This window comes from Wyeomyia smithii, chromosome 2 (assembly GCF_029784165.1).
Source record: "Wyeomyia smithii strain HCP4-BCI-WySm-NY-G18 chromosome 2, ASM2978416v1, whole genome shotgun sequence".
NCBI lineage: Eukaryota > Metazoa > Arthropoda > Insecta > Diptera > Culicidae > Wyeomyia > Wyeomyia smithii.
The window spans coordinates 214,619,254-214,633,447 of record NC_073695.1 but is presented as its reverse complement, the minus strand read 5'-3'; the positions used below and the strand labels follow the sequence as shown (position 1 = coordinate 214,633,447).

The following is a 14,194-nucleotide window of genomic DNA, read 5'->3' as shown; positions in this document are numbered from 1 at the left end:
TCTTCGGGCTGTGTTCCAAAGAGTGCTCATCGATGTCTCCCTCGACGTCTTGTTCACGAACCGACGCCAATATCCGCGCCAATATTGCTTTAGCCAAGCTTTTAAGCTTGGTATCAAGCTCCGAATACCGTAAATAGTCACCAGGTATACCTCCCTTCTGGTAGGCCAAAAACGCGTCGGATCTTTGCGTGTAGACATCGGAGCACTATTGGTCCCACCACGGAGTGGGAGGCCGTTTTTTAAACGTTACGCCGGGATATTTCTTCGTTTGGGCTTGCAACGCGGCGTCGAGAATCAAGCCCGCGAGGAGGTTGTATTCTTCAAGTGGTGGATGATGTTGAATCGAATCGACCGCTTTTGAAATCATTTCCTCGTATAACTTCCAATCGACATTCCGTGTGAGGTCATACGGAATGTCAATTGGTCGCATGCGAGTTGACCCGTTTGTAATTGAAATAAGAATAGGCAGATGGTCGCTACCGTGAGGATCGAGGATTACCTTCCATGTGCAATCCAACCGTAGCGACGTCGAACATAAGGATAGTTCCAAAGCGCTTGGGCGCGCTGGAGGTTTCGGGATACGTGTCATTTCACCGTTGTTCAAAATAGTCATGTCGAAGTCATCGCAAAGGTTATAGATTAAAGAGGAGCGGTTATCATTGTAAGGGGAACCCCAAGCCACACCATGAGATTTGAAGTCTCCCAAAATCAAACGTGGAGAGGGAAGAAGTTCTATTAAATCAAAGAGCAACCGTTGCCCAACCTGTGCTCTGGGAGGAATATATATTAAGGCAATACAAAGCTCTTTACCTTGTATTGTCATTTGACATGCGACAACTTCGTTGCCTGGAATCGAGGGGAGGTTAATACGATAGAAAGAATAGCACTTTTTAATCCCTAAAAGTACTCCTCTATATGGGGTGTCTCGATCAAGGCGAATAATATTAAAATCATGGAAGTTGAGATCAATATTTGAAGTAAGCCAAGTTTCACAGAGGGAAAATGCATCGCATTTGTTTCTATTTATTAAAACTTTAAATGAATCCATTTTTGGTAAAATACTTCTACAATTCCACTGTAAGACAGAGATAGAATCCTTCGTATACGCAGATGAATTAGGCATCGAAGGATACAATCGCTGCGAGGAGGGGCCATTGGGCAGTCAACTGCTTCAAAAATGATCTAACTGTTGGGAGGAATGCTGTAAGAAAAATTTTAATTGGATCGGGTACATTGAAAGATTCAAAAATCCAGTCCACAATGTCAGAAAATTTCACTAATCCAGAGTTTGTTTCATCAACTGGGAGTGCAAAAGGAACAACTGGGATTTTAGATGTTCCTGGCAGTGCTGGGAACTCCTTCTGGGACTTTAAATTTGCAAGCCCAGGAGGAGTTTGCTTCGGTTTTTCCGCAGCACTGTTTGGTTTGTTTGTAACTTTCATTTCACTTTGGGAAATCTTAGGACCTTTTCGGGGAAGTTTAGGAGAGGAAATATTTTTCCTCTTTCTAGACGCCCCAGGATTGGCATAAGTTGTTCCCGCTGGTGAATCGTCAGAATCGGTTTCATCAGAGGACAACAGATCAAAGGGGTTCGATGTTATGGTAGAAGTGGTCACGGTCTTCTTCAGCATCTCAGCGTAAGATCGCTTTGAACGCTCCTTAAGTGACCGCTTGATTTTATCTCTGCACTGCATGTACACCGGGCATGTGGAGAGCTCATGCTGATTTTCCCCGCAGTGAATACATTTTTCAGCATTTACACTGCAAGAATCGTCCGCATGAGTTTCTCCACACTTGCTACATCGTGCCTTATTGCAGCAGTAGGCGGCTGTGTGGCCTAGCTGCTTGCAATTGGTGCAATTCATAACACGGGGTACATACAATCGCACAGGCAGACGAATCCGATCGATCGAGACGTGGCTAGGGAGAGCAGATCCGGCAAACGTAACACGAAACGAGTCTGACGGAGTGTACACTTTTGTGCCGTTGACAAGAGACACAGACCGCAATTGCTTGCAATCTATGATCTTTACTTTTACGTCGTGACACAAAGCATTTTTGAAGCAGCCAAAACCGCTTGCCAAGATACACTCGACCGACAGACTCGAATTGGTTATGACACCGTCAATCTCCACGTCACGTGCGGGTATATAAACGCGATACTCGCGTGTGAAAAGCTCGGAGCGAGAAATAGCGCTGGTCTGTTCCAGGTCGCTGACCACGACACGGAGCTTGTTGGGTCTGGCCTTGGAGATTTCGGTCACGGCCTTGTACCCCTCCGTCAGGTCTTTAGAAATCTGCAGGATGTTTAACGGTTTCTATTTCGGTCCTGCTTTGGCCGAAAGAAAACAGTAAAGCTGCCCTGAGATCCGTCCGGGTAAGGCCTGGGGCGAGGGGGGACTGGAGAATTAACAGAGGAAGGGTTGGCAGGAGGGACAGGGTCGGAGGGGTTTGGGGATGGTGGCACGGGAGGCGAGGGATCTACATCCATCGCGCTAAATCTAGCGCACTAGCGCCGACAGAACACGTACCTCTTTACTTCTCCTTTCAGCAGGGTTGGTTGTCCGAACGGTCGAAGCTGCAGCCGTTACAGCCAGCAGCACCAATACAGCAGCTCCAAACAGCCACCAGCAGCGAGCCGGGTGTGTGATCACTCAGCACAGCGACACAACTCGCTGTCAACTGTTGGCTTCTTCTTTTTCCTCCTTTGTGTTGAGATTCTCGTCCACTGCTGCAGCATATATTTCCAAAACTTCTTTTTTTCAATTTGTAGACGTAAGGCTTCAGAAAATAGATTGATAGATAGAAATCCTGAAATTTCTCAATTTGAATCAAACAATCATATTCACTTAAACTTTACTCTAGCGAAAAACCAAAAAAATGATTTTTGGAATTTTTCTTGTTATATTTTAATCAATCATTGAATCTTTTAATCAATGATTTGTTAGAATAACGAAAATATTGAAAACGTGTTGACTGCACTGCACAGTGGTCCAGAACGTCGATTTAGCGGTATTTAATTTTTTGTGCAAAAACAGCTGTTGTTAGGGTTATAGTATATCTGAAAGGTATTTTGTGTTTAAAAAGGCGCTTCTTTATAGAATATAAAAATTAGGGTGGCTCCATTTTTATCAAAAATATCAAAACTAACTTTTTTTCTGATAAAGATACGGTTCTTTTTAGTTCAGACGGGTTGTAGATCCATTTATTCGCAACAATTTTGCCGAAGAAGCTAGTCTCTATCTTGCATTGTTTCCACGGTATGATGACTTTAATATAGCAAGTAAAGGTGTCGCTGAAAAATCTAGTTTTTTCGATGTAACTTTTTTATTTTTGATTCTGTTAAAACTTGGTCTTCTAACAGTTTTTAGGTCTTTTTGAGGTGCATATTTTCTCTGAATACTGGAAAGCGCTATCTCATTCACAAGAAAAGTTATTAGGTTTCTCGCTTTCAAAATACGCCCTTTTCAAATGTTTGTATCTACTTAAATAGCAAACACAAACTAAAACTATTGATTGCGTTTGAAAGGTCGTACTTTTCTGTACATCATATCTAAAATCTGGAGGGTGGATATTTTTCTATCTCAAATAAATTCAATTTGAACTTTGCGGTTTTGGTTGGATTTCTCGATACATGTCACATGCATGCTACTTTTTTTACGAACACTAAAAGCGATGGCTAATCATCCCAAAAATTTAAATTTTTTGAATTAATTGAAAAAAATAGCAATGGTAAACGACGGGATAGGACGTACCTACCATTGGTGCCAAATGCACCTACAGCAATAAAATAAACCCCACACGTGGTTCTTAGCCTCTTATCCAGCCACTCCTACCCAGACCTCCACGTGATGCCAGCTGGGATACGAGCAACCAAGGGAAGATCGGGTAACCAACCCTGGTGGGAGCTTGGTCGTATGCTGACAGGGAAGAAGGGCTCTTTTGAGTTTCTTAGCGTCTGCCCTCCGTGAGTACGACCACTGCCAAAACATGATATCAAGATCGTCATCGGGGATTACAACGCTCAGGTCGGCCAGGAGGTGGAATACAAACCGGTGATTGGAAGGTTCAGAACAAAACAGCTGACCAATGAAATGAGGCGGAGACTTATCGACTTCGCCTTCTCCAAGAAAATGGTCGTGCGTAGTACAACTCGTAGCACAACCTCACTAGTACAACTGGAGGTCACGAAATCAGAGAGAAACACAGATCGACCACGTTCTGATTGATTGTCGGCACTTCTCAGACATCATCGACGTTAGATCCTATAGGAGTGCTAACGTTGACTCGAACCACTACCTGGGGAAGGTTAGGAAGCGCCCAAAACTTCCCGTTATTAACAACATTTGGTACCGACGCCGTTAGGCCTCGTGCGACTGAAGCAGCCTAATATCGCTGAACACTACGCGCATTCGCTCGAAACTGCGCTCCCGGAAGAGGATTAGCTGAAGCTTCCTCTCGAGGACTATTGGAACACCATCAAAACAGCCAGCAACAGCGTAGTGCAGAACGTTATCGAACATGCTGGACGAACCCAACGAAACGAGTGATTTGACGACGAATGTGAAAGGGTGATGAATGAGGAAATCGCTGCGAGGACGACTAAGATGCCCAGTGCCACTCGTCAGAATGTAGGAATACACAGACAAAAGAAAGTGTAGCAAACCCAAATCTTCCGGAAAAAAAATGGGAATACAGAAGACTCCTAGACAGTAGCATTACGATCGACGGCGATGAGTCCGAAGTAGTCGACGAGTTTGTCTATATTGGTTCACTGGTAACTGAGGAAACTGATACCAGTCGTGATATACGGATGCGTATTATCAACGGAAGTCGTGCCTACTAAGGACTCCAGAAGCAATTGCGGTCGAACAGACTAAGCCCCCGTACGAAGTGTAACCCGTATGAAACGCTCGTAAGATCGGTTGTTCTTCACGGGCATGAACTACGAGTACGAACGAAACATGGAGGCGGAGGATGAACCATGAGCTCGCGCAACTCTACGGCGAACTAAAGCTGGATGGATACACTGGGCAGGACATGTTGCAAGAATGCTGGACAACTACCCTGCGAAGATTGTCTCTAATCTGGTAGGAAGAAGACGACCAGGGGCGCAGCGGGCAAGATGCGTAGACCAGGTGGAGCGAGATCTGGCGGAGAGTACACGGTGTCTTAGGGATTGAAGAGCGGCAGCCAATAACCGAGTGAATCGATCATTATGCCAAATAAATAAATAAATATCCAATTTGGGATAAAATTAACTGAATTTGCCGAAATACAATTTTTTTTTCTCAGCTCAGATCACGCCAAGATATTAAATCTACTGAAGACGACCGATTTCCTCATCATCTATAACAACAGAGACATCGTCAGTTACAACGGTGCGCGAGAAAATCATAAATTCAGTTTAACTTATATTCATTTTTAATTACTTACATTTCAACCATCTGCTTCAGTCAAGTGTAGAACGGCTAAGAATGTAAGCTGCAATTAATAACACGGTATCATCGAAAAAATCTTCCAGATGGTCTCGAAGTACGATGCAGGCCTAACATGTCAGTCGTATAACAAGCAGAAGGTCAACTTCCGAATCGGATTGTAGCACCAAGGCTTTGCTTTTTATCATCGAAAAAAGATTAATACCACAAAAACGTAAAGCTTGTTGCATGTAATTTATATAATTAACAAACAAAATAGCCCAAACACACTTCTCTGGGGAACTCCAAGATCATTCCTTAAGATAAGATAAACTTATTATACAACAAGTTCGGGTCAACCTCCATCTTACCATCAAGATATTGATTAAACGTTTGAAATCCGTTTAGTTCCAAAGCTGGTCGATTATTGACTCGGTAACGCTCACCTGCTTTTGTTTTTTTATTTTTTCATGTTTTCTTCACTGAATAACACTGGTCGACAAAATTGAAAAAAGGTGTCCTAAAGCCCAAAATAGTTACCCTGTGAATTTTGATGCCCTTAGTTTGGCTAAAAGTGCACCAAACTGCCGCAGAGTAATTTCTCGCCAGGTTCGTCGCTTTTACGTTGGCTTAGAGGGAAATTCATTTGAGTCTCTGAAAATGTTATCTTTATTAAAGGCACCAAAATTCACACGAAATGAATAAAAAACTATAATTATCTCTTTTCACCCAAGAAAAGAAACGAATTGTTTCTTGTGTTCCTTTCTTAGTTTTTGTATCTTAGTATGAAAAATAAAGTAGATAATGGTTTAAAGGGGTACCCTTCTCTGTGAATTTTCGTGGATTATTTTTCGGTTGTCTTGAGTAGGGTGAAGTGTTTGGGTATTTTGGCTATTGATTGAGGTAAATTTGAAGATATATTTTGCATGTCGTGGATGTATTACGTTGTTGGCAGCGTTTTTCTCAAAACTTTGTTTTTTCAACTGGTGGTACTTTTGCTTTTATTTCGTTTTCTAACATGTAAAAATTGATTATCTAACTTGTTACATAGCTGTTTCTCCATATCTGACTTTTTGATTATGCTATGCTTTAATAGTAATTTTTCATGAAAAAAAAATTTTTACTAAACTAGCTGCCAGTTTGGTAATTTTAGGAATTTTCAAAAACGGCAATCTAACATGTTAGATAATCTATTTTTACATGCTTAAACAAAATTTTAGCCACATCGGTTCAAAACATACTAAGAAAAACTTACCACTAGTTTGATACTGATTTAGAGAGCATCCACGTTCCCAGCTGCCAACAGCATAATACTCACTATATTTCCATCCACAAAATTCGAAATACAGCTTCAAATATACCTTAATTAATAACCAAAATATCCGAACACTTCACTTTACTCTTAACATCCGAAAAAATCACGGAAATTCATTACTTTCATTTACATTCCAGAGTAGGGTCCCCCCTCAATCAGAAGTTCTATTTCCATCACTTCCGCTAAAGTCCTTCTAGCCTTTCGTTTCCAAAAATATTATGATTGAGAGATACAAAAAAATTGGTTATTAGCAACGTGACGAAAATATGTATCCCACCTTGTATGAAACGTCTTGCTTGGCTTGACCCCCACCCTCCTCCTCGTCTCATTTCGTCACCAAACAGTAATTTATAAATGTTCCCTAATTACTGTTTGAAAATTAACTTGGGTAACCGCTCCTATATTCATCTCATCACGCCTTTTTGATCAATGTATCGTCAAATTTTACCATATTTTCAACGTAAAACTTCCAGCCGCTTGAGAAAGTCGAGAAGCAAAAAGATTTACTTTCAAAAATTTGTAGAAATTTGACGGTAAATCAGACGAATGAGAAAAATAAGATGAATATAGGTGCACCAAGCTGTTGATATGAATAATGGAGCGATTACCCTAACAGAATAGTGGAGGGAAAACTGGCAACGAGGTCGATTGTTTGTGAGCGCTTTTATCTCCACGTAATTTCTTCTTTAAAAGTGTGTTTTGCGAGAAAATCAATAGTAAAATCTACTGAAATTGCTAGTAATGGTGTTCCAAACAACAGAACTATCGGAACATGCAGTCTTTGGAGGATTTTGGCAAATTTTAGTTTTTTTTCTGTTTGAGTTGTTTGTGTTGACATACTACATACTCAATCAATTGTTTTTTGACATGTAGGTGGCGCTGCATTTTTTTGCTTTGATCATCGACGTGTAGAGGTAGATTCATACAGATCTGTTTTGAATGTATTTTCGGTTGAGAGTAGAGGGAAAATAAACTATTTTTTTACTAGAATGTTTGTAAATATACAGAGGATTTCTTGTTCATACGAATGTGTCACCTAACAAAAATTTTTAGAGGTTCGGGTTTATGGTTCGGAGAACATTGGACTTAGTTCGCGTGGGTCTTATTTTACACACTTAAATTTTTTTGCCGGGTCTCGGTGATTTTTACCGAGAACGGCACCACTGAGTGCTCGGTTAGAAAAAAATGACAGCTTTCACATTTTTTCGAAAATCTCGGTTCAACCTAACTGAAGTTTCGGCACAAAATATTAACGAGCCGAAATATCAGTTAGTTGAACAGAGATTCACGAAAAAATGTGACAGCTGTCATTATTTTTTAACCGAGCACTCAGTGGTGCCGTTCTCGGCAATAAATTACCGAGACCCGGCAAAAAATTTTAAGTATGAACAATATTCGACTATCAGTTTAGATGTAATGGAAATATATGATGTCTTTGGACTGGCTGTTTGGAGATTAAATTGCTACTAATGACAATTGTCAAATCGGTGAATAATAATAAGCGTATAACTAAACTATCCATGTAAACATTCACCTCTAACCTCAAAACTTAAAATAGTAAAATTGCTATATAAATAATCTTAAAATTCAACTGATAAAATACAATTTAAACTAAAAAGTCGGTAAATCACAACAGCCTCAGCTCTTAATACTTTCAAAATTCATATCTATAATATAACACAGTGCAACAATTTTTTTGCCTTGGCTTCTATGTATGATTTTTTGATAAAGTTAGATGCGAAAATAAATTTCCCGGAGTTTGAACATATTTCAACTTAAGGGGCAACAATGGCGCCATTCTGAATTTTTTGAGAAACTGGAAATTTTTGATGTATTTTTGACGCCATTTTGTTTTAAGGCCAAATATCAAAATTCTAAGAGTTTGTCCACATATTAGCATCTTTTTACCCATCTTTTGAAAAAAAAACAGATGAGCTCAAAACGGTGATTCTACGAAATCGGTTTTGGCATAGTTTCAGTGTATGTCACAAAGAAAAATAATATCGATTATTTATGAACATTAAAGGTAATTCGCTAATATCTTAAAGTGGTAGTCAAATAATATCTTATCTAGAGTAAAAAAGTCTCAGAAATCGAATGGTAAAATGTCAGCAAAATGTCGATTTACAAATGTTCAAACTCGGGGAAATTTAGTTTTGCATAAAAATACACAAAAGAATTATATATAGAACCCAAGGCAGAAAAAAATCAATTTTTGTTGCACTGTGTAATCGATTATCGACCCGCAACATCTTACAGATGTATCCTAGGGTCTCCCTTTCGTAATAAAATTTCCCATCTCATGTAACATTTATGAGAGCACGCAAAGTTCTCTGCGGTTCTCTCAAGTAAATGTTGGACTAACATTCCTTTTCCGTTCCCCAACAGTTGTAAGGACGTGGCCAGGGCGGTAACAGTTCTATGGAGACATCTGACCTTTGTTTAGTAACATTCAATTAGATCCCAAATTTCATGTTGCTGCTCAGGAACGAAGGTAATTTGTTCTCGTAAACGAAGTATTGTTGCTAGCACCAACTACAAAGTTGTGCAGCTGTTTATGTTATGCTATGCTAAAATCAACTAACAGAATAGTCAATTAGAAAGAGCTTTCACCAAGTTCTATTGACTATTATTTTTGTCCATGTTTCACTGGCACACCAAAATCATTTGCATGGGGATTTCAATAACTGTCAATTCATTTTGTTTTCGGAACAAAACCCTCAAACAACCTTAGTGAAAATAATATGTGTCTGAGTTTGTCTTCATTACCTCCTAAAAAATAAGTTATATTGTTATGCGTTAGATGAATAACTTAAAATTTCCGAATATGTTTGATAGTATTCTATTAAGACGTTCAATAATATATGTGATTTTTTTTGTCTCAGAGGATACGTTGGAATTTGGTGCAGGTATCTAAAGTTTCTTGACTATTTACTCCAATTTAAACAACACACAACTGTCGTATTTTTTCTTCTTGTGCTCTACTGTACAGAAGCAGGTACCGATTTAAAATTTCTCACCCGGTATCTGCGGATGTGTTGGTGTTCAGGGTAGTATTTTTGATAAAGTCATCGAGCATTAATGTATATCAAGCAGACTATGGAGTAATCTTCTTAGCAACAGTATTGATATCAATATACTCTGTAGAATGTGAAAAAGTGAATACTGAATGTACTGATTGAATTTTCTTTCTGTAATATTATACTGACTTAAGAAAGGTGTCGTCAACAAGGGTAATTTGTTCATTTCAGCAACAAAAAATACTAAACCCTTATTATAAACCATAAAAGGACAAACCTTAGATATATATCTCAGATTTGTTGCTTTTATGTCTATTTCGTGATTTTTATTTTCAAAACTTATCATAGCTACTTTGCCCTGAGTACAATTTGATTGCTTAAAACGAATCAGTAGATATTTTCATTCATAAACATCACTCCCAACACTCCCTAAACAAAATACACTGAACTTAAAAGCGTGATGTCAATGCTGACTCCATTCGCGAAATGGAATGAAAGCGCAATATCGCGCAAAACTCATCAGCACCACACTTCCGTGCACAGATCGCACGCAAACAGTACAATTTAACTTGTCCACTTGTTTCGAATGGTGCGCGCCGTGTGAAAAGTTGTAGTACTTTTCACTCGGCTGACAGTTTTAAACCCATTTTAACTTTGCACTTACTTCGTACTTTGCTGCGCTTGCTCCGGCTGGGTGGGCGCAACTTCATTTGACTGCTGACTGCAGCCGTTGCCGTTGGTGCTGTGCTTTTTGTTGTGGGCAAACCACTTTGCGGTGATGTACGTAACTATTTTGCATAAAACACTTTGTAAATCAAGAGTCGGGAAAAAATCCCGTTGACAGCTTGTAGCTCTCTTTTTTTATTACTGTTTCTACAAGCTTATTTCAATTACGTCTGGAGCAGACTCCGCTTTGCGAGTGAGATGTTTTTGTCCGGATTCTGGAATATCCTTTTGTTTGGGGAATGCAAAGTGATGAATTTCTGAATAATTGTTTCGCTCACCGGGTACTTTCTTCTGAAACGGGACACAAACTAGACGGAGTTAGTCATCCAAGTTGCGTTGGATATGTAATATGTATGCAACGCGAGGGGTATGCCAATTGATCTGCATAATGGAATTGCCTGCCAATATCTGTCTTATCTATTCATTTCGTTTCTTTATAGTGTACAAGCATACCAAATCCAATCTGCCTTCAAGTGTGAAACTGTATAGCTTCACAAGAGAACCGATAAATCAAATCTTCTTCGAGCGGGTGACTGCGAAGCGAATGCTCATGTTTATATGCATAAATATTTTTGTCGCTATCGCTTCCTCCCCTAGGAACTCGAAGCGTCTGTATAGTAATAACAGTCAGACGGCAAATTGAGGGTGAAATTCAAGTTTTGCTCCTTGCTCCCCACTTGTTTTTTTTTGTCGCACTGGAGAACGATCGTTTACGATTTTAGATATGGAATGGCTTTATTATTGAAAAAACGTTTTTCGAATCTATGCTTACCAGACGCGGGTATTAGGATAAGCGGAAAATTGTACTCAATGAAATGTATAGTTTGATGGAAACCTTGTGAAAAACGTCTTCTGGAAAATGTATCTGATTGTTTCAATTCTGTGTTGTTTCTAATTACTATATTTATTACGTTAATAATAAGTTTTTGGTTTGATAAACAATACAATTCATCTTCCTGATACAATGGGAATAATCTCACATCAGATAACCTAATCGTTATTCTTTTATTAAAAAAAAACAATCGTAGATATCTACTAATCCACGATTAAAAATCAGCTATGATAGTTAACAATAGTCCCACAAATTTTGATTCCTTCGCTGACAGTCCCTGAAATGATGGACTGTGTTCTATTATAATTCATGAGAAAAAAATCCTATGAAGAACAAAACTAGATTATCAGTAATGCAGAAATCTATAGAATCTACAGAGCTTCCCTCATAAGAGTAAAAATAAATCAAATAAACTTATGGGAAAAACTAACCTGGTTGACACTCACTTATACACCAACACATCCGCAAAAACCAGATGCGGATCTTCAATGTAGAATCTTTCCACCTCAATATAAGAGCTCGAATAGAAACACGTTACCTGGTTCTATGCAGTAAAATTATAGGTAGTAAAATATGACATATTGTTTACCGGTTTACAAAAAAAAAAACAGTTGAGAGGTAGTTGATCAGTTCATCATATTTGTCCTTATTAGTGAAGATTCTGGCATCCTACCGTGCGCATCTTTGGAGAAAATTCGGTTACTTGAAAATGGACGCCTATGGCGCAGAGGCCTCGAGCAGTAGTGCTCTATCTAGTCTGAGCAGTTTCTTCTCCTTTACCAATCCGGCAGTAAAAAAGCTTCTGGGTTGGAAACAAGGTGACGAGCAAGAAAATTGGGCCGAAAAAGCTGTAGAAAGTTTGGTGAAAAAATTGAAGAAACAAAAAGGTGCCCTCGAAGATTTGGAGCGAGCCTTATCGAATCCCGGACAACCATCGAAGTGTGTTACGATCGCTCGCTCACTGGATGGACGATTGCAGGTTTCTCATCGCAAAGGATTGCCACACGTGATTTATTGTCGTGTTTGGCGCTGGCCAGATCTACAAAGTCACCACGAACTGAAAGCAATCGAAACGTGTCAGTTTCCGTTCGGTTCGAAACAGAAAGAAGTGTGTATCAATCCGCATCACTACAACCGCGTCGAAAGCCCAGTTCTACCCCCAGTGCTTGTTCCGCGGCATTCAGAATTCGCTCCCGGTCACCCACTGATTCCGTTTCACCAGGCAACCGAACACAACATAGCGCAAAATGCCAGCTATACGAGTTCAGGTTTCAGCAGACCCAATTCACACAGTCCTTTTGGTTCATTACTTGACATGCCTCCTCCGGCTTACAGTCCATCGGAGGATGGCAGCTCCATCGCCGGCACAAATAACAGTCAAATGAGTACGAACCAGATGTACGGTGAGGTGACTTCGGTTAAATATCAGGAGCAACCATCGTGGGCCAAAGTTACTTATTACGAGTTGAACAGCCGAGTTGGCGAAATGTTTCACTGCAGTTCAACGTCGATAGTCATTGACGGTTTCACTAATCCGTCCAACAACAACTCGGACCGCTTCTGCCTCGGCCAGCTAAGTAACGTAAATCGGAACAGTACAATCGAGAACACTCGTCGCCATATCGGAAAAGGAGTCCATCTGTGCTACGTCGCAGGCGAAGTGTACGCCGAGTGTCTTTCCGATTCAGCCATTTTCGTGCAAAGCCGACTCTGCAACCATCATCATGGGTTTCATCACAGCACAGTCTGCAAAATTCTACCTGGCTGCTCGCTGAAGATCTTCAACAACAAGGAATTCGCTCAGCTCCTTACGGAATCACTCAACCACGGGTTCGAGGCCGTCTACGAACTCACCAAGATGTGCACCATTCGCATGAGCTTCGTCAAGGGTTGGGGTGGCGAATACCACCGACTGGATGTGACCTCGACGCCCTGCTGGATAGAAATTCATCTGAACGGCCCGCTGCAGTGGCTCGATGATGTGCTTAGCCAGATGGGATCGCCGCACAATGCGATCAGTTCTGTTTCGTAAGCCCTCGGTTCCTCAAGAAGAGTTGTCGTTATCGCTTGAATATAATTTAACTTAAATATATATTTTCAACATTGAAAATTAAGCCAAATTTCAATAATTGCATTCGTTATTTTTTTTTTTTATTTTTTATTATTTTGAAATGCTAGTAAGCTACTATGAAATTAAAAAAATGTGTTTATGAGCAGCATAAGCTTGAATTATGTGCTATTTTTTGTAATTCATTGAAATGAAAAGTATGTTGAAATGAATCCCTTTTTTGAATTATGAAAAACATCAAATAAATATTATAGTCAAAATAACCAGCAGGGTAATTATCTTTTTAGTTTTCAATGCCGTTTTCTCAATTCTGAATGAAGTATTAGTCAGCTTTTTCAACACCTTTAGGCTTCATGACTGACATAAAAAGTAACAAGTAATAAGTAAAACAAAGTAAAAAGTTAAATGTAAAATGTAAAGAATAAAAAACAAAGTAAAAAGTAAAAAATAAAACGTAAAAAGTAAAAAGTAGAAAAGTAGAAACGTAAAAAAGTAAAAAGTAAAAGGAAAATGTAAAAAGTAAAAAATAAAAAGTAAAACGTAAAAGGAAAAAGTAAAATGTAACTAGTAAAAAGTAAGAGTAAAAAATAAAAAGTTAAAAGTTAAAAGTTGAAAGTAAAAAGTGAAAGTAAAAAGTCAAAAGTCAAAATTCAAAAGTAAAAAGTAAAGAGTAAAAAGTAAAAAGTAAAAAGTAAAAAGTAAAAGGTAAAAAGCAGAAAGTAAAGAGTAAAAAGTTAAAAGTTAAAAGTTTAAAGTTAAAAGTAAAAAGTAAAAAGTAAAAAGTAAAAAGTAAAAAGTAAAAAGTAAAAAGTAAAA

General features: G+C 39.1%; 1 protein-coding gene across 1 annotated transcript in view; it reads left to right on the top strand.

Annotated features, from left to right (window-relative positions):
* Positions 1-13,342, top strand: part of LOC129720408 (protein mothers against dpp) — a 94,814-nt gene extending 81,472 nt beyond the window's left edge. Inside the window, exon 2 of the mRNA XM_055671886.1 lies at positions 11,964-13,342. Within this exon, the coding sequence (XP_055527861.1) occupies positions 11,964-13,342 (1,379 nt within the window). The remainder of the gene's footprint in view (positions 1-11,963) is intronic.
* Positions 13,343-14,194: the final 852 nt, after the last annotated feature.